The 18,648-nt window shown below is 48.6% G+C and overlaps 3 protein-coding genes across 4 annotated transcripts in view; 2 read left to right on the top strand and 1 right to left on the bottom strand.

Moving 5' to 3' along the window:
* The window catches only part of cacna2d2a (calcium channel, voltage-dependent, alpha 2/delta subunit 2a), an 82,890-nt gene extending 73,827 nt beyond the window's left edge, over positions 1-9,063 (top strand). The window contains 16 exon segments of the mRNA XM_067245605.1: positions 1,617-1,677; positions 2,666-2,763; positions 2,879-2,969; positions 3,060-3,122; positions 3,341-3,444; positions 3,766-3,864; positions 4,053-4,141; positions 4,279-4,329; positions 4,450-4,521; positions 4,670-4,822; positions 4,917-4,969; positions 5,117-5,172; positions 5,345-5,468; positions 5,754-5,863; positions 6,061-6,158; positions 6,393-9,063. Coding sequence (XP_067101706.1) covers positions 1,617-1,677; positions 2,666-2,763; positions 2,879-2,969; positions 3,060-3,122; positions 3,341-3,444; positions 3,766-3,864; positions 4,053-4,141; positions 4,279-4,329; positions 4,450-4,521; positions 4,670-4,822; positions 4,917-4,969; positions 5,117-5,172; positions 5,345-5,468; positions 5,754-5,863; positions 6,061-6,158; positions 6,393-6,515 — 1,445 coding nt within the window. The 3' untranslated portion in view covers positions 6,516-9,063.
* Positions 9,064-10,099: 1,036 nt separating this feature from the next.
* Positions 10,100-11,877, bottom strand: abhd14b (abhydrolase domain containing 14B). 2 transcript variants are annotated; one of them, XR_010878883.1, is made up of 4 exons: positions 11,663-11,877; positions 11,246-11,487; positions 10,832-11,088; positions 10,100-10,377 (listed from the first exon to the last, which is right to left on the bottom strand). XR_010878883.1 is itself a non-coding variant. In XM_067255588.1 (3 exons), exons 1-3 carry the CDS (start codon positions 11,874-11,876, stop codon positions 10,909-10,911), a joined length of 636 nt encoding a protein of 211 aa, XP_067111689.1. In that variant the 5' UTR covers position 11,877; the 3' UTR covers positions 10,436-10,908. The 2 variants fall into 2 exon arrangements, 1 of the variants encoding a protein (XP_067111689.1); XM_067255588.1 differs by lacking the exon at positions 10,100-10,377 and having other exon boundaries at positions 10,436-11,088.
* A 1,131-nt stretch (positions 11,878-13,008) lies between these two features.
* Positions 13,009-18,123, top strand: mst1 (macrophage stimulating 1). Its single transcript, XM_067239004.1, has 18 exons — positions 13,009-13,060; positions 13,566-13,710; positions 13,801-13,916; positions 14,042-14,156; positions 14,270-14,406; positions 14,558-14,678; positions 14,927-15,045; positions 15,237-15,408; positions 15,615-15,745; positions 15,849-15,951; positions 16,075-16,211; positions 16,351-16,383; positions 16,525-16,639; positions 16,742-16,819; positions 16,999-17,145; positions 17,242-17,348; positions 17,727-17,866; positions 17,955-18,123. The coding sequence occupies exons 1-18, from the start codon at positions 13,009-13,011 to the stop codon at positions 18,114-18,116; spliced, it is 2,130 nt and encodes a 709-aa protein (XP_067095105.1). The 3' UTR covers positions 18,117-18,123.
* The last annotated feature ends 525 nt before the right edge of the window (positions 18,124-18,648 follow it).

The following is an 18,648-nucleotide window of genomic DNA, read 5'->3' as shown; positions in this document are numbered from 1 at the left end:
AGCTGCTAATGAATGAACAGGGTTTCAGAGAGATTTAAAAGTAAATCTTTACTGTGCAGGACAGCAACAGACTACCCCACGATGATGAGCCATCATTAATTCAATTTTGTAAGGTTTACTGCATGTAACCACAGTTCAGGCTGACTTTATTGACCTAAACTAGAGCTTATTTAACCGACGATTAACCTAACTAGTGTCACCTAGCCTAGTTCAGGTTAGTGTAACAAAAATGGAATGTAACTAAACTAAAACTGTTGACTTTTAAAAAGAAATGTAGGGGGTCATTAGTATGGAGTCGGGCAATTAATCAGAAGGTTGCTGGTTCGATTCCAGGCCGTGCTAAATGACGTTGTGTCCTTGGCCAAGGCACTTCACCCTACTTGCTTTGGGGAGAATGTCCCCTGTACTTACTGTAAGTCGCTCTGGATAAGAGCGTCTGCTAGATGACTAAATATAAATGTAAATGTTACTTAGGCTGTTATGTATTTAGATGTATATAGATTGGACGAGTTGATCTCCTTGTTAAATATGACACTCACCGTGTTTGAGCTTCTCTGCAGTGGGGCTCATCCGAGAGGAGGGATAGCCTGTAACCATATGATCTCATCTGAGTTGTTCCCCCCCTCCATGTTAGCTGAGGTGGGTGCAGAGCGCCCCCTACAGGGCCTCGCGATCCCCCTCGTGTGGTCGGGAGCGGAGCGCCCCCTGAGGCGCCCGACTCGTGTGTCGTCCCTTTGTAATCCCTGTCTCCATCAGCTTGTGTCCCTCCCCCCCCCCCCTCCCCCCCCTCTCAGCCCTCAGACTGCCAGGGTCACGGCCCCCCTCAACTTCCTCCAAACCGTGACCTGGATGTGCACGGCATTGTGGGCGCAACACTTACCTGGGCACTCAGGCCGTCCTGCTGTAGACGCCTAATCCACTCCAACGACGACCACATCCGCCATTGATAATCGTCTTCTGTAAAAATGATTTAGAATGTTGATGTGACATTTGGTGTCAGGATATATCATGTTCGAAACATTTGAAGCGAGAGGACTAATGAATGAGCCGAGCAACGTTAACGTTTAAATTCCTACCGTGAAAAAGAACAAGTTGCCCTTAAACATGCCCTTCACAATGCCCATGCATTTCCCCTGATTGTGTGTCTCGCGGTGCCCTCTGACCCTGGCAGTCTGAGGGGTGACCACTTCCATCAGGACCCCTGCGCCACCCACCTCCCCTGCAATAGTTGGCCATGTTGATGCCTGCCTGAGAAAATGCACTCATTGTGGGTCAATTGTCCGAGAACTCACTTCCTATCATTGACCTTTGCCGGGTAAGTCAGTTCTCCGACATCCAAAGTTCAGTAGCTTCAATAACGGCATAAGAAATAGACGTGGTTGGATTTCTCTGCTGGTGCCACTGTAACGCAGTGTTCCATTGAGGCAGTCAGGTTCCATTTGAGGCACCATATTGGCAAACGCTGGTGGTTCCCCCATGATTCCCTCCGTGTTGCTATGGTGAACTCCGTCCTGCGTCCCCCGCAACCCCTGAAGACCCAGCTGCTGTCTAACCCAGACCTCCCCACTGCTCTGCTCGTGGCTCTTCCCCGATAATCTTCCCCCTTTCTGTTGCAGATTTTGAATCACTGCTGCCAAACAGTTTCGAGTCCGAAGGCCATGTATTCATAGCTCCCAGGTAGCCCTGTGTGAATGCTTGCCGTCTTCCCCGTTCGTCACCACCGGCTTTTGTTTTCGTCCTCTCGGACTCGCAGCCACCTCTGTGTTTCACGTCCACACCTCCGTGACCCCACCCCCGCCACCCAGTCACCGAACATCACGCCTGTTCTGCCATCGGCCATTTGTTAGCATCGGTCACACCTCTCATTTTCTTGTGGACGTTTCACCGCCGTGATTTTGAGTTGAGTCCTTGTTGTGCCGTCGTTGCTGTTTTGTTCTATCCTGTATTTGACTTGATATGCTTTGTTTTACTCAAAGTGAGCCGTGTGACAACATTGATGTACTCCTACAATAAAAAAGACAGAATTTAGAGCCATCCATTTGGAATTCCACACATTTCCCCCACCCAAGCAACCCTCCCATCCCAAATCGTACCTCCTAACCCTGCCCTGCCCTTTCCTCTGGCGCCAAACTCTGCATCGCACTCTTGCCAGTTGAAGCTGCATGTCTCGTTGACTGTATCTGGGTGTGCGTATTCACGGTTTGGTTCATGGATGCATGCTACTCTGAGAGTGAAACTAGTACCTTACGTCGTGTGTGTGTGAACGCCGATTGTCCGCCGAGTGTCGTTTTTGTGTGAACATCGAATGACGTCCCTTGCGTTCTTTGATCCGACCCGTTGATGTTCCTCATGGCATGAAACTGCTCATCCTCTGACGGACTGACAGTGTCCTCTCTCAGTATGCTGCCTGCGCTGTGTTCACCCTCCACTCCATATCTCGAGCTGACAGCCGTTCTTGTCAGCACATTTAATACCCTTTGAGCAACAGGACGTGCATGCTAGTGAGCGTGAGCCAGTTTGGGAATGTTGAAATGGGCTCCCACTTTGTGATGGAGTGCTGTTCTATCTCTGCGTAAATAACAGAAAAGGCCATTGGGAAAACCGACAGGATGTGTTTGTTTTGAACATCTTACCAGAGACTAAAAATGTCCCTCGGTCCCCTCAGAGAATACTGCAACGATCTGGAGCTGTCCAACAACAACACCGAGTTCCTGTTGAACTTCATCGCTCTCATGGAGAAGGTCACACCTGACTCCAAACAATGTGAGTCCCCCCATGTTCTCCCTGCTCTGCCACCAGTCAGACTTTACTCTGGTTCAGACTAATGCAGGACCAAGGCTGCCTCTCATGGGAATATGTTCTCACTCTCACCCCCCAGGTGACAACTTGCTCCTCCATAACCTGATACTGGACACTGGCATCATCAGACAGCTGGTCGAGAAAGTGTGGAAGACGAAAGACTTGTTTACGTAAGTGGACGACCGGATCCGTTCGGGCGAGACAAAGTTTGCGCCCGCGCGTGTTGTGTGCGTGTCACGACTCTCCCTCCCGCTCTGCAGGTACGGCTTCTTGGCCGTGTTCGCTGCGACAGACGGCGGGATCACAAGAGTGTTTCCTCACAAGTAAGTCCCTCTCATACTGTCACCCACATCTCCATGTTTATATATATGGGGCAAATCTGCCCAAGAATTCACTTACGAGGCCATAAAAGCCTGTGGCAACGTTATAAATGGGCGAGACCATAAAACCCCAGTAAAGATTGCGGCCGACATCAAGGCCCAGCTGGCGTTTTACAGCCCCTTTGCTCAGTCTGTGGTTTTAATGTTGTGTTGCATATAAGGGCTGCGGAGACCTGGGAGGAAGACCCTGAGCCCTTCAACGCCAGCTATTACCGCCGCAGCCTGGACAACAGGGGCTACATCTTCAGAGCGCCCTTTCGCACCGGTGAGTGAAGGTCTCCACACTCGGCGAGCTTTATGGCGTTCCTCTCTGTGTCTGACTCCCTGCCTGGCCTCCGCCTGTCTCTCTCCCTCCCTCTCCCTCTCTCTCTCTCTCTCTCTCTCTCTCTCTCTCTCTCTCTCTCTCTCTCTCTCTCTCTCTCTCTCTCTGTCTCTCCCTCCCTCTACCTCTCTCTGTCTCTGTCTCTCCCTCTCTCTCTCTCTCTCTCTCTCTCTCTCTCTCTCTCTCTCTCTCTCTCTCTCTCTCTCCCTCCCTCTACCTCTCTCTCTCTCTGTCTCTCCCTCCCTCTCCCTCTCTCTCTCCCAGCGAACGATGAGCTGCTGAGCCCTGACAACGACACCATCGGGATCCTGGTCAGCACGGCGGTGGAGATCACGGTGGGGGGGAAGACCATCAAGCCAGCAGGTGGGAGCTCTCACAGGGCTGGAGAAGGAGGGCGGCGTTCGCGGGTGTCTGATGGCAACGACTGTTGAATGGCTGGTGCATCTAGAGGAAATGAAAGACCTTTCAAAGGAAAGAAAACGTTCCCTGTGAAGGACACGTGATCCTTTTGTTCCCCCTCATCGACCGGCTGTGTGTCTGTCTGTCTCTAGTGGTTGGAGTGAAGCTGGACCTGGAAGCCTGGTTGGACAAGTTTAAGATCCTGGCCAGCAATCACACAGACAAAGGATCGACCAATACGGTACAAGAATCTTTGCAACCAACAGCCCATACAGATACACTCTGGCATCCTCTCACGGGAACTTCACACGCCAACAGCAACCCGTGTAGGGATGCCGCGTGGTCGATGTTCGGTTGACGGTCTGTCGTTTCTCTCAGCAGTGTGGGCTGTCGGGTGGCTGTGAGATGGACTGCGAAGTCAACAGCGACGTAAGACCACGACACGAGCCTCCTCTCTGTTACTGTGCATGACACCGGCCATCTCGCTGTAACACGGGCTAAGTGTCAGACCTACCGCTGATGTTCCCCCCTCTGCCTGCCTGTGTGTAGGACCTCCTGTGCTACCTGGTGGACGATGGAGGATTCCTCATCATGTCCAACCAGAAGGATCACTGGAGCAAGGTGGCCTGTCCTGACTCTTGACACTGACTTACCTAGGCCCCTCTGACACCCGGCTCACCATGCTCCACTGTGCTGTCTCACCCCCCCCCCTCACCCCCCCCCCCCCCCTCATCCCCACCCCCCTCTCCCCCCCCCCCCCCCCCCCCAGATTGGGATGTTCTTCAGCGAGGTGGACCCCTACCTGATGCATGCCCTGTACAACAACTCCTTCTACAACCGCAAGCAGTCCTTCGACTACCAGTCTGTGTGTGCGCCCGTCCAGAGCAGCAACACCGGGGCCGCCCCCAGAGGGGTGTTTGTGGTAAGGGGCCAGGACACCTCGGAGGCTCTTTGAAGGAGTGTAGCGTCGGGTTGAGCTTCCCTGTGTTCATGTGCTGTCGTTGTCTCTGTCTCAGCCCACCATCGCAGACTTTGTGAACCTGGCGTGGTGGTCCTCAGCAGCGGCCTGGTAAGACCAGACGAGGTCCTTCCTGTGACTACCACAGCAATCTAACATGAGCGTGGGTCTTTATTGCGATGTCTCTCTCTGTCTCTCCCACATTCTCTCTGTGGGTGTGTTTGTGTGTGTGTGTGTGTGTGTGTCTCTCTGCTCCAGGTCACTGTTCCAGCAGCTTCTGTATGGCATGGCTTACCACAGCTGGTTTGTCACAGGTATGTGCAAAGAGCTGCTCTGATTGTCTCCCAGAGAGAATTCTCCATGAATGTAAATGCCCTGTTTGAATGCTATTACTCGAGAATGTAGCAGTACATTGAAAGTGACGCATATGTAAATATAACATAATTTCTGTGTGTGTGTGTGTGTGTGTGTGTCTGTCTATACTAGACGAGGTGGAGGCAGAGGGTATGGACTCCAGAGAGACCAGCTGTGTAACGATACAGACCCAGTTCTACTTTTCTAACATCACCAGCTCCTACGACATGCTGCAGGACTGTGGCAACTGTTCCCGGTAGGCACGCGCGCGCGCGCGCATGACACACACACACACACACATTTCCACAAACACACAAGGAAAGCGCAGTGAAGTCGTGACACATCTAATGATCAAGACTGATGGTGATGAGCTCATGGTGTAGTTAATGAAACAGACATCATTGACCCAATGAGCCTCGCAAGACTGCTCCATGAGCCCTATCCCACGGCGAACGAGGCCGTGATGGAGCCGCGGTGGGAGGAGTCGGTCGAGTGACCCACCCCCCCCCCCCCCCCCCTGCCTCCTCCCCCCCTGTCGCAGGCTGATCCACGCCAAGAGGATAAACAACACCAACCTTCTGTTCGTGGTGGCAGACAAGATGCCGTGCAACACGTGCGAGGTGGAGAAGCTGTCCCAGGTGGAGACAGAGTGTATCCTTCACTGAGCTTCATGGGAACCCCCCCCTGACCGGGACGTGTCGGGGGGGGGGGGGGGGGGGGGGGGGTTGACGTGTCTGTGGGGGGAGGATGCCCTGTGTGTTTGGTTCTGGTGTGTGCTGTTTGGTCACGATGTTCGTATGAAAAGGGACCGTGTTGTGTGTGACAGTCCTTAGCCACAGCTCCCCCAGTGAAGGACAATAACCCCTGTGGGTACAACACAACACAGGATATCAGTACAGCACGGTACCGAAAAGGGCCTCTATTCTGCTTCGACTACAACAAGGATGTAAGTATACTATGTTTTCGTATTTATACATTGCAATGAAACACGACACCAGACAACAGAGTATCTGTGAAATAACTTGTGCACTACTGGGTAAGAATATCAGTGTATATGGTGCTTGTCTCCATATGGCTTCTGCAGAATAATGAACAGCATCCTTCTCCCTCTCTCTCTCTCTCTCTCTCTCTCTCTCTCTCTCTCTCTCTCTCTCTCTCTCTCTCTTTCTCCTCTCTCCAGGAAAACAGAACAGACTGTGGGCGAGGACACTCTTTCCGCCCCTCCCTCCCGACCCTGCTGCTGATTCAGCTCGTCCTCCTCTATCCTCTCGCCAGTCCTCATATCCTGCCTCTCCTACTTTAACTCCGCCCCCGCTCCCCCTCCTTTTGCCCCCCCCCCAGCTCTTTACCCATCCAGCCCCCTCCCCTTGATCCTCCGTTGCCCCCCCCCGTGCCCTGCCCCTGCTCTAGTCATAGGTAATAATAAAGGGACTTCCTGTCACTGCAGTGTGGAAGCCCTGAGTACTGCGCTATACCCAGCTAGCTTCAGTTGATGTCGCTTCGTGACAGTTGCAGGGCCTTTGTGTCCTCAGCCAGCCCCCCCCTCAGCTGGGGGGGGGAGCCCGGATGAAGCTCCACCATCGGGATCATCCGAAGCTGTGTGTGTGTCTGAAAAAAGCAAAACCCCTCCCCTTCGGAAAGGAAGAGAGTGGAGACCGATGCCTCATCAAAGACCTTCAGTCGTCATGAAGTTTCGGTTTGTCCGTCTCTGCCCGCGATTTGTCAGAGGCGCGAGGAGGCTCCCTCTCTCTCTCTCTCTCTCTCTCTCTCTCTGTCTCTCTCTCCGTCTTGCTCTCATCCAGACCCTCTCAGAGCCTCACCCCTCCGCCTCTGCCTCTCATTGGGGGCTATGAATCATGCAGCCTTTTACAGCTAACATAAAACAAAAGGAAAGGAGACAAAAAAACATCTAAGTATAACATCAATTATAAACTGCTGAAGTGATGAGTATTCAAAACATGTTATAGGCTATCATTTGAAAAATGGAAGTGCATAGGTGTTAAAAAAAAAAAAAAAAAGATTCATTTATGCACTGTATCTACTTCTTGCCAAAATGAGATAGACTTTCATGTGGTCTTATTTTTATAGCCAAATTAGCGAGAAAAAAACAGGCTACTTGGGTAGAAGAAGTTGTGTGAAGATGACATGTCATGTCGTGTAAGACCCACTCATCCTGTTCACCTCTCAGTCACTTCACTCCCAAAGTGGCTTCAAGGCATTTGCTGTCGTTACAAGGTCAAGTGATTATACAAAGACGCATCGGTGTGGAGTGATCTCAGTGTTAGCGACCTCTGCATCCTTCGTTTCACGAACGCCGACGACGCTCTCGTCGAGGGTCGTCGGCGGGGCTGCGATGAGGGTTGTGAGAATCGCCGGTACGGTTTGAGTGGGTCTTCTGGACTTCAGTGCTGTGGATGGCGCTTCGTGTTTCCACCCCCCACCCCCCCCTCCCCCGCTTGACCTGTGGGCCATCCTGAGGGTCTGCTGTGGACAGATGTTCTCTACCCCCAGTGCTCTCTGACGCGGACACTTCCATCCACTGCCAACTCCTCATGTGGCTGCTCTAACAACACCCCCCCCCCCCCTCCTATTGATCCTCTGACTCGATTTGGATGTGTTTGTTTCTGTCATCGCGACAGATCTGCTGACAGCTCCCTCACACTGCCTCCGGAGCCCCCCCTTGTGGTTCCAGGTGGGTGTGGGGGCAGGCTCGCGCTTGTATTACCTTTTGGACGGATGCTGTTCAATTTCAGACCATTTGCTGCTGGGGGAACAGGGGCTTACAGTACATTTCCCACAAAACAAGTGCGTCAGAGGCCAATCTATATGGTGATGCACTGCGGCCTGGTGTAACCCGTTTAAGTACATGTCCTTTGATCAATATGAAGTGAAATGTCATTAGACTCCCGTGTTTAGGAGCCACTCTCTGTTTTATAGTGCCTTGATGCACTTTGTTTTGGAAAGCACTGGCTATGTACAGCTGAGCTACTGTAAAGTATCTTTATAGCGCAGCCATCTCTCCTCACGGCTGTGGAGCTACATGATCTTCAACAAGCAAATGTATTGGCTATAGAGCTGTGGTAGCTTTGTATAATGCCACATGATTGGCTTAAAGTTATTTTAGCTGAATTTTGTCATCCAAACGGCTTGGGTCATTGTATCTTTACAAAGCTACTTGACTGCCACCACATAGAGTTACTGTACAGTACCTTTACATAGCCACCTATAGAGCTACACTATCAGTATAAAGCGACTTTAACTGGCCAATAGAACTATCTTTATAGGGCCACCTGACTGCTGTTGTTGCATTTCTGCCTGAACTGTATGTGCGTTTGTGTTTGTGTATGAATGTATGTTGGTTTGTGTTCACCCTCAAAGGGAATGTGGAAAGGACGAGGGAATGGCAGTTGTGGTAGCATAGCTGTTTGTCATTCCAATTACAATGGATGCAGTGTTAGACAGTGTTGTTATGGACAAAAAGAAAAAAAGAAGACAAATTTATCAGAACAAAAAAAAAATAATCCAACCCGTCTTTCCAGACCAGTTCGATCAATATTGTTGTTGGGGAGCCTTGAGCTCCCTGCATTCACACAGGTGTTTCGAACGAATGTTTCATGATGTCGGTGTGTTTCTGTTCCAAAGGCAACATAGTGACTGCGCCTCTCTTAATGCCTTAGTGTTCTATCAAGCTGTAATTCAATGTTATTTACAGTATCTCTCACAATTCTCTTACATACACAATCTCTCACTCTTCTCTCTCTCTCTCTGTCGCTTTCTGTCATGCATGCAGTGGACTTACTAGATATCAACCTTCCTCTCTGGGAGATGGTTGGTCTCTGAGAGTAGGGTATCTTGAGCAGGTATGGAGAGCTAGTTGTTTTAAGGGTTTTAGATTCTGACCTGTCTGTTCAATTGGATTTTTATTACACGCCTGTTTGATTCATGCTTTAAGTAAAGGACATTCAAAGTTGGAAACCACTGACTCTGACTGTCCTTTGCCCTTCTCACTGTTCCCTAGGTTATGTCCAGACATCATAATATTAACCCTTAACTCAAAACACTCGTTTATACTGTATAGAGAATGAAAAGGCTAACTGGAATAGGTATAGTAACTGCAAGAATCTGATGTTCCTTGTTGGAAAATGTCAATGTGAGCAATTTAAATCTGGATGCAGTTGTGTGCAGTCCATCTTGGCATTTGTTTATCTCTCTTTTCTGCTCTCCAACCAATGAATCCTCTGTCAAACATTACATTCACTGTGTCACTGAATGCGATACATCTGCCTGTGGAAATGCACTCTCTGTGACTTCCTCTAATCCTGACTCCTGGTAGTACGCACCAACCCACACTGACACACACACACACCCCCTCAGACACAAAGCACACACACGCACAACCTTACAACGCACTCATGACAGCTCACACACACAGCTGGGAGATGTTTGGCACCCAACTCAAATAAGCCAAGGACATCCCTTTCCCAGGCGTCCGGTCCCAGTGTGCAGCCGATGAGTCCGAGGCGAGCTCAGGAAGTGGGTTTCCACAGAGCAGCATGGATGGGAGCCTGCCTCCTGAGGCACTTCGATGTGTCAAACAAAGGTCAGAGAATCAAGGTGGTGTCAGTGGACGTCCCAGCCGGGGCCACCAGAGTGTGCTGAGGGGGACACAGGGCTGTTTTCTGTGGTTTGAGAAATTTAGTTTTTTGCCAAAAAAATAAAAAAGACGAGAAACAAGGAACAGCTTGGGGTGAGAGGGAGGGGTCTGCTTTATGGCCGTCCCCTAAAAAGGGGGGGGGGGGGGTCTCCATGTTGCCCTTCTCCGGCCCCTCCCTGCCCTTGCCCTGTCCATGTAGGTGTGTCTCTGTGGGAAAGACACGTGTGTATGTGATTCTGTAGTCTGTAGTCTGGTGCTATGTGACCATGTTTGACAAAATGTGTTTAAAAAAAATCTGTAACAAAAGAGTAAAATCTGTCAAATTTTAAGTGAAGTAAAAAAAAAAAAAAGGAATACAGTACTGCTGATAAGTTTGAGATCTGAAGTCGACTTTTTTTTTGTTTTGTTTTGGTTTCTTGTGTGTGCGTGAGTGTGTTTGTGCGAGCGAATGATTTAGCTCCTTCTCTCTGGGCATTGGTCCATGTCGCTCCATTCTTTTGTACAGATGAAGCTAAAAAAAAGAAGAGGGCAAAATTTGTAAAATATTGTGTCTGTGACTCCTTGTAAAATATTTTCAAATTGTTTATTACAGAGAATCAGTTATTAAATAATGTTCATATTTTTCACTTCATTTCAGTGTGTAGTGTTTGTTTTCACATCTCTAAACAGGCAATAATCATATCTGTAGTACTGTGTCAGCTGTGGGCCCACACAAACTGGCACATTATGACACACTACTGATTTGAAAAGCACTCTTTAGAGCCATCTTTATCAGTCGGCACAATCTTAGTATAGAATAAGATTAATGTTCACAAAAAAAGTGGTAATGAGTTTGTAAAAATCCCCTTTAAAAGTATTACTGGATGCAAGAACAGAAAGTAATTTGAAGTACATATACCAATCTGTGTGTACAGTATACATTCATATTTTAAGTGTTAGTCTACATATTGAATTCCACAACTCACTGAGAAGACTGATCATTGACATGATTACAGATAACATAGACTTTAAAGTCTGCAGGGGATCACACGGGGCGACGACATCACACCGTCTGCAGGAAGTCTGTCAGAGCCTTGTGCCATGTGGCTGGGTCGTCAAGGTAACAGGGGTGTCCCGCCCCTTTCATCACCACCACTTTGTGATTGGGTAAATGTCTCAGGTTGCTCAGAGATGCCTCTCCAAGCTGATGGTCCTGGTCTCCATAGACGATCAGAGCTGGGGTCTGGAGGGAGAGAGAAGGCCACAGTCACGGTGAGGCTCTCCCCCAGCACATTAGGGACTTGTTATGAAGTGACACCATTGCTTACAAGTCACAAGCACTTATCTAACATGCAGCGCGAGCGTGAAGAGTCAAGTGGCCGCGCTGCCTCCGCGCCTACCTGGATGCCGCTGTACTGGTCGGCGGTGAACTCGTCCGTGCAGATGGGAGCGACGGGGACGTAGCCCCGCACCAGCGCCTGGTTCTGGAAGAGGAAGGGCAAGGAGTAGCTGCCACTGAGGGAGGGGCTGATCACCACGGACAGCTCCAAGTCCAACGCCTCAAACACCTGCTTGAGGAAACCTCCAGGGACCAGCTGTCCCACAGCCACAGGGGCCTCGGCTGCCTTGGACTGGCCCAACCCTGGACACCAGGAGAGAACCGACAGGGTGGTAGGGCGAGCGGGGGTTGTAGTGCTCATATAAAGAGTAGTAACGCAGTATTAAAGAGATGGGTATGCCCACGTTACCTAACGGTTTAAGAGTAGGCTGATGTTTTTTAATTGTTTTTTTGTTTCCCAGGTAACCATCCTACTCACCAGGTAGGTCTATGGCCACAGCCCGACAGCTGGCGTTGGCAAGGGCTTCCAGGGTGCCGATGTTCAGCCAGTTCTCAGATGAGAAACGAATGCCATGCAGGAGCAGGACAGAGAGGCTGGCAGCACCTGTGGCAGGCTCAGCTTGTCTGTAAAACAACGGGGCCTTGCATGACTCTATGCTGAAGGTCCCTTCTGTCATCTTAACTCCAGCCATCCTGCACGAAAAAGGACATTTCAAAAAAGTAGGAGTGGAAAGTTAGAACATGCAACCAGTCCCATACTTTATTGCCCAAAGCATTTTCAACGTTGTGGCTTTAACAATTAAGGCTTCAAATGTTTGGAAAAAGACTCAACAATTCCATGATGTTATGTTAAATTAGGCGCTCTACTTGAATGTGGTATTTGTCTCAAATGTATTAGCCTACGTTTTGATTTTGTTTTCACTTTCTATGTAAGTGTATCTGGCCATCTGCGCATTTCAATCATCTGCGATCATTTATTGACTAAACTTGCCATTTCGTGGTAAGCCTGCCCTTATAGGTTATATTTCCTTATAGTCACTGTGTTGTAGAAACGAATTATTAGGGAGACGTTCTTTCAGTGAAAGTGTCAGTCTTCACCAATACAATGTCACTCTCTGCTTTTGCAACAATCTTAACAGCGTAGTAAACTATTAGGTATTTAAGTTCAATATGAGGCACCATTACGTGTTACCTTCGCAGTAAATCAGGAAAAGAAAGTGACTCGAGTCGGTGGATGTTGTTGTGACAGGGAGAGGAGGAGCGAGTAAAATATCCATATTCCGGAAATCTTATTGGTATTCTACTGACCCCTAGCGTTGATCATGGCACTGGTGCTTATTCATTGTGAAAGAGGACGAGTTACATATCATTAGAAAACTACAGAAAATCAAAATTCTATGAAATGTAATCGAATACATTTGTAATCGCTTTCACGAGGAGGGTGAAGAAGCTGTTTGAGACAAACGTTAAGTTCTGTTCTGCGACACATTTCATTAATGATTAATATATATCGATTGGTTGAGTTTGGGGATAGAGCCTTTGTTTGGTTTGGCTCCTGAATGTTCACATGTGGGTGGACAATATTAAGTCATAGTACGTCTACACTGATTCAATAACATTTAACACCCCTGAACATCCATGAACATCTGACCGCTCTCAGTATTTTGGATGTGTTCCTCTACCATTTTATAAGGTGATGTTAAATATATAGTTTTGCTAAAGTAGCCTAATTAGCAGATACGCGTCAGAGGATCCCCTTCACTCAGAGCTGTCAGAAAATCAAAGTCCTCGATTCTGTTTTCGTCCAGTTCATCTGCAGAAGCAATGAAACTGGTTATTTCGTGTATTCTCGCATTTTGGACTGGATTGGTTACAGGTAAGACAATGTTACTGGTCTTGATTAATGTCTTGTTTTTTCTTTATGTTTTGAGTTGTAGCCTACTAGGTAAATATTTTAAATGTGGGTCTTTTGATCTTGAATTTGATCATTCATTTTATTTTGCCGTAATTTGGTAATAGGCCTGCGTAGAGCCTACAAATGATAAATGTACCTATTTTTGTCAATGATAGAATAAAAGCTATGTGAAACATTTCAGGTGTGTCTGTGAGTACCTACATAATGGAGAAAATATATGTGAATGATGTGAGCAGTCAGAGGTGTCCTATTATTGTAGTGCTTTGTTAGCTGACAGTGAATACAGGCCACTCAGCATGATAAAAAAAAAAACTAGATTATTTAGGTCCAAAGGTTATACCTAATGTGTACGCAAGCCCATGGTCACAACCCATCCTGCATGTGGCCACCTAGGACAGTTCACAAACATGTTTCAGGTATATTGGACCTAAAAAGTACAATTTGACCCAATCTGCCGTGTCTGAAGGAAGCCGTAGTCTCCTGAATGACTTCCAGCGCTCTGAGGGGAGGGAGCTGGCACCAACAGTCTGGAACTCAGCACGAGTCCTCATATTACCAGGACTCACACTGGAGGACTGTGCCAAGAGCTGCTCAAAGACTCTGGACTGCAGGTACCTCCCAGGGTCCTTGACACGTGCATCACATGTTGACATGAAATATCCTCGAGGTGTGTCATGACCATGCCTAACCCTAACCCTTAGAGCCTTCAACTATGAGACTCGTCCCTCCATCACCTGTAAACAGCTGCCGTGGGTGGAGGACGGAAGCAATGCTGAGGTCAAAAGAAATGTCAACTGTGACCTTTATGAAAAGAAGGGTAAGACTTCAGATGATATCTACGGACAGATGTTTGTAGAACATCCTATCCCCGAAAACGTATAGGTGCTGAGTTTATTCACTTTCATACCAGTTTGAGGAGGCTCACATCTTCACAATTCATAGTCTATGTAAGGAAATGCATCGTGGGTAAAGGGGAAGACTATCGTGGCAAGGTTTCAACAACAAAAAGCGGGCATACTTGTCAGCAGTGGTGGTCCAAGTTTCCACACGATCACAGGTAAAATAATCCTTCAGAATAATCACTATTCAGATAATCCTTTGAATAGTTTCAAAGTAAAGATTGTCTCTCTCTCATTTGACACTTGTGACATGTTTCCCTGTGTGTGATAGGTGGATCCCCTCATCGACTAACGGCTTGGAGCTGAACTACTGCAGGAATCCTGACGGGGATCCCATAGGGCCATGGTGCTACACTACTGACCAGGAACGCCGCTACGAGAGCTGCAACATCCCCCACTGCAAAGATGGTATATTCCAACGGTTCAAATACCACCCTCTGCATTGAGAGGCTTTCTCATAGTATACTTGCATGTAAGAGAGTATACCATTATCGTTTTAGGCAGCGTTCATTTGGATCGATGGTTGATATGTGTGTGTGGCGGAGGGGTTCCCTTACAGAGGTGTGTATTACCTGTAACGGGGAGGACTACCGAGGCCAGGTGGACCACACTGTGAATGGGAGAGAGTGTCAGAGGTGGGACCAGCAGTTCCCCCACCAGCACATCTACCAGCCAGAGAAGTAAGACTTTAGTCTGCTGTCATCCCCCTCACCACTTTAAGCTACGCCTTTGTTCAAAACCTCCTATCTGCGGTTAGTACTCGGGCTGCCGTTAGGCTATACTGCCGGTAGCCTATTACACATTTCATCAGTGCATGTCCACTTATCTCTCAATGTCATTTAGACTGCTATGGATTCTTTAAGAGACAAGGTATTACGGAAATCGATATTCCTATTGAGCTGTGAAATAAGTGAACGGTCTTTTCAAGGTATCCCGATAAGAGCCTGGACGACAACTACTGTCGTAATCCTGATGCGTCTCCAGTCCCCTGGTGTTACACCATCGACCCTCTGCAGGAGAGGGAGAGCTGTGAGATCAGCAAGTGTTGTAAGGCTGGCACCACACACACAGACAACATGGATCTTCATGACACTGTTCTGTAGTGGCATGTTCCACATCTCTCAATTTCTCTCTCTCTTTCTCTCTCTCTCTGTCTGTCTCTCTCTCTGACTCTCTCTCTTTCTCTCTCTGTCTGTCTGTCTGTCTCTCTCTCTGTCTCTCTCTCTTTGTCTCTCTAGCCGTGGTTCCAAAAAGACGCGTTCGCTTCAGCTTCACCACCAACTGCTTCCGTGGCCGCGGAGAGGACTACCGTGGTAAAGTGAACGAGACCACGTCCAGTATCCCCTGCCAACGCTGGGATGCCCAGCAGCCTCACGAGCATCCCTTCTACCCCAACACCTACGAATGCAAGTAAGCCAGGGGGGGGAACGGCGAGTCAGGCTGGACGCTAGTGGGAGGAGTCCCATTTGAACCCCGCTAGAAGTATACATGGAAATATATGATCCCCTGGAGTGTGTTCTGAAGTAACGACTGCGAAAGCGGCACGACGCTTTGACGAGTAAACGTTCGTGGTGCGTTAGACGCAGTGGTTACTGGTTTTCTCACTTTGCTCCCAGAGGTTTGGAAGAGAACTACTGTCGCAACCCAGACGGGTCGGAGGCCCCCTGGTGCTTCACCTCCGTGCCTGAGATGAGGACCGCGCTCTGCCTACAGATCAAACGCTGCGCAGATGACATCGAAGCTGAGGGTACACGGCGCCCTCTGCTGGTTTAGCCCCCTCAGGACAATATTGATCAGTGGACACAGCGTTATTGACAGATGAATCCTTTTTTACCACCTTTCCCAACCAGATTGCTACCACGAGAATGGTAAAAACTACAGAGGCGTAGTACGCAAAACCCGTAAGGGCATCACCTGCCAGAAATGGAGTGTTAACACCCCTCACAAAACCAAGTAGGAGACACGAGTTTTAAGACTGATCGATTTCATGGTGTATGTGCGTGCTTGCGACAATGCGATACGTGCGTGTACTTCCTGTTGCATGTGCGGACTCATGCTAATTCTGTATTTCTCTAGGATCAACCCAGAGACACACCCTCAGGCCAACCTGACAGAGAACTACTGTCGGAATCCAGATGGAGATCAGCATGGGCCCTGGTGCTATACGACTGACCACAAAACTGAGTTTGACTACTGTGCCATCAAGCAGTGTGGTAAAGACTACATGTCCACTATCCGTTCCACTATATGCATACTTACTTCCCTGTTTACAAGTCTCTATCACTCTCTGTAAATTGTGGATTCTTCATTTTGAAACTCTTTCTCCTATCACATATTTGGTCTTTTAAACAGCTGGAGAGAAAGTGTCCCTGATTGAGCCAGCTGGTCAGTTCCTTATTACACATCACTAACTCCCCAAAAAATATAAGCTTTCTTGATGTTGACCCCTTGATCTTCATTTCATACATGTGCATGTGTGTTGCTGTGCTTGTTTGTGTGTGCACGCTCACGTTTGTGTGGACGCAGAAAAGGTGGAGTTCAACGAATGTGGGAAGAGAGACGACCGTAAGGCTAAAAGCATGGTACGTATCGTCGGTGGGCTCCCTGGCAACTCTCCCTGGACAGTGAGCCTCAGAGACAGGTCAGTAGGCACGCGTGAGGTCATCGTGACTCGGGGGGGGGGGGGGGGGGGGGGGAGGGAAAGACACACCAGTCTACTTAACCCCACTCTTTCTGTCTGTAGGAAAGGAAACCATTTTTGTGGAGGGTCCCTGGTGAACTCCAAATGGGTCATCAGCACCAAGCAGTGTTTCTCTTCTTGGTAAACTCATCTTATACTAACAGTGCCTGTGTCAGGAGGAGACAGGTTGTAGAGAATAACAAGTCTGAAGTGGTTGTTCGATGTTATGGCAACATTATTCCTTTTATTGTGTATTGGTGTCTTTGTTCATCTGATTAACACGATGGGACCACTGCTTGTGTGTGCTTTTCTGGGTGCAGTTATGTGGACTTGCCAGGGTACTCAGCCATGATGGGGACCCTGTACAAAGACCCTGAAGAGGGCGAGCCAGAACGACAGACAATCCCCCTCACCAAGATTGTCTGTGGACCCTCAGAGTCTCAGCTGGTCATGCTACAACTGGAATAGTGTGTACAATCCAGCCTCTAACATTTTGGATTGAATACGATCAATGTATTGACCTGCCCCTGCTCTACCTGAACCTCTTGTCTCCTCCACCCCAGCGCCGCCCAGTTTAATGAGCGTGTGTCTCAGATCTGTCTGCCTCCTGAGCGCTACATTGTTCCCGAGGAGACTCTCTGTGAGATTGCTGGATGGGGGGAGACTAAAGGTAACAGCAGTCTCGGACATCAACGGCTGGGCTGGGACTCTGGCCCTTGGTTCTCCATGGAAACCTGATATGAAACCTAACGTGGTTGTAGTCATCTGGTTAAATGAAGTTAAAAGATACTCTCATGATGCCTTATGCGACACATCGTGGTGATTTTGATGTCTTCTTGCATTGCTAAACATCAAACTTCTTTTACGGTATTAGTCCTACTTGTCCTGTTTGTTTTCAGTAACAGACTAAGACTAGTTTTGCAGCTTAAGTATCTGTTTTACTAATGCTGTGTGCAAATGAGTGTTTTACTTGAACAACAGATTGTTATTTCCAGATTGTCATTTGGCCCTTCCCCTAATCCTTTCTTTTCTCTTCCTGTTTTTTAAGGCACTGGAGATGAAACTGTCCTAAATGTGGCTCAGATACCAGTCATTAGCAACAAGGAATGCAACAAATACTTCCGGGGTCGTGTCCGGGAAAATGAGATGTGCACAAACTCCTTCCAGGGTGGAGTAGGAGCCTGTGAGGTAGGTTGGTGTGTGAGGTAATCCTGGTGTTAGTGGACACAGCCTGGTCTGTCTGGGTCTGACTATGTTCCCACCCTCTGACCCTCAGAGAGACTACGGGGGTCCTCTGGCCTGCCAGAACAGTGACTGCTGGGTCCTGGAGGGAGTCATCATTCCTATGCGGCGCTGTGGGCACCCAGGCCAGCCCAACATCTTCATCCGGGTCTCCGTCTATGTGGATTGGATCAAGAAGGTCATGGAGATGGCCTAGTAGCAGATCCACCTCCAATCAGGGACTATCCCTGCCCTTCTACCGCCACACCATCTACAAACTTACTTTAATCCCTGTCAACCTACCCACTGGCCACACACTGACCCTCTGTTGTCAATAATAGTGCATTGTTTATTTGTTTGACTGATGACTGTAAGCAAAATGACACATAGTGAGTCTGCAGTCTGACCAATGACAATGAATGCATCTGTGAGTATTGTGTAAGTGTGAATCTTAGGAATAACCTCAGGATGGGCTTGTGAAGGGTGTTCAAGTTCATGTTCCCCAAAATCCCCCTTTCACCCCTCACTAAAAATGCTGACCACCAAACCCTACACCACCACTTCTGTGGGACTGCGTGGTGCACTCAAATACCTTCTTTGCCCCCCAGCCTCGAAAGAAATCCCCCTCTGCCTGTCTTTTGATGCCTGCCCCCACCTCTAAAGACATGCCATTGTGCCTTATGCAGAACTGTATACGCTGCACATTCTTTCTGGTTCTATAGGAGGATTTTTGTAACTCGGTCCTGATG

Source organism: Osmerus mordax, chromosome 1 (genome assembly GCF_038355195.1).
Source record: "Osmerus mordax isolate fOsmMor3 chromosome 1, fOsmMor3.pri, whole genome shotgun sequence".
Taxonomy (NCBI): Eukaryota; Metazoa; Chordata; class Actinopteri; order Osmeriformes; family Osmeridae; genus Osmerus; species Osmerus mordax.
This window is presented reverse-complemented; position numbering and strand designations above follow the sequence as displayed.

Bases quoted from the DNA above. Each gene is read 5' to 3' on its own strand.
- abhd14b (XM_067255588.1), bottom strand. From the start codon at position 11,876: ATGGCTGGAGTTAAGATGACAGAAGGGACCTTCAGCATAGAGTCATGC. The intron at 11,488-11,662 runs GTGAGTAGGATG...CCTGGTGTCCAG, and splicing joins TGTGGCCATAGACCTACCTG to GGTTGGGCCAGTCCAAGGCA. The intron at 11,089-11,245 runs GTAGGCGCGGAG...CTCTCCCTCCAG, and splicing joins ACCAGTACAGCGGCATCCAG to ACCCCAGCTCTGATCGTCTA.
- mst1 (XM_067239004.1), top strand. From the start codon at position 13,009: ATGAAACTGGTTATTTCGTGTATTCTCGCATTTTGGACTGGATTGGTT. The intron at 14,407-14,557 runs GTATATTCCAAC...GTTCCCTTACAG, and splicing joins CATCCCCCACTGCAAAGATG to AGGTGTGTATTACCTGTAAC. The intron at 16,640-16,741 runs GTCAGTAGGCAC...TTCTGTCTGTAG, and splicing joins ACAGTGAGCCTCAGAGACAG to GAAAGGAAACCATTTTTGTG.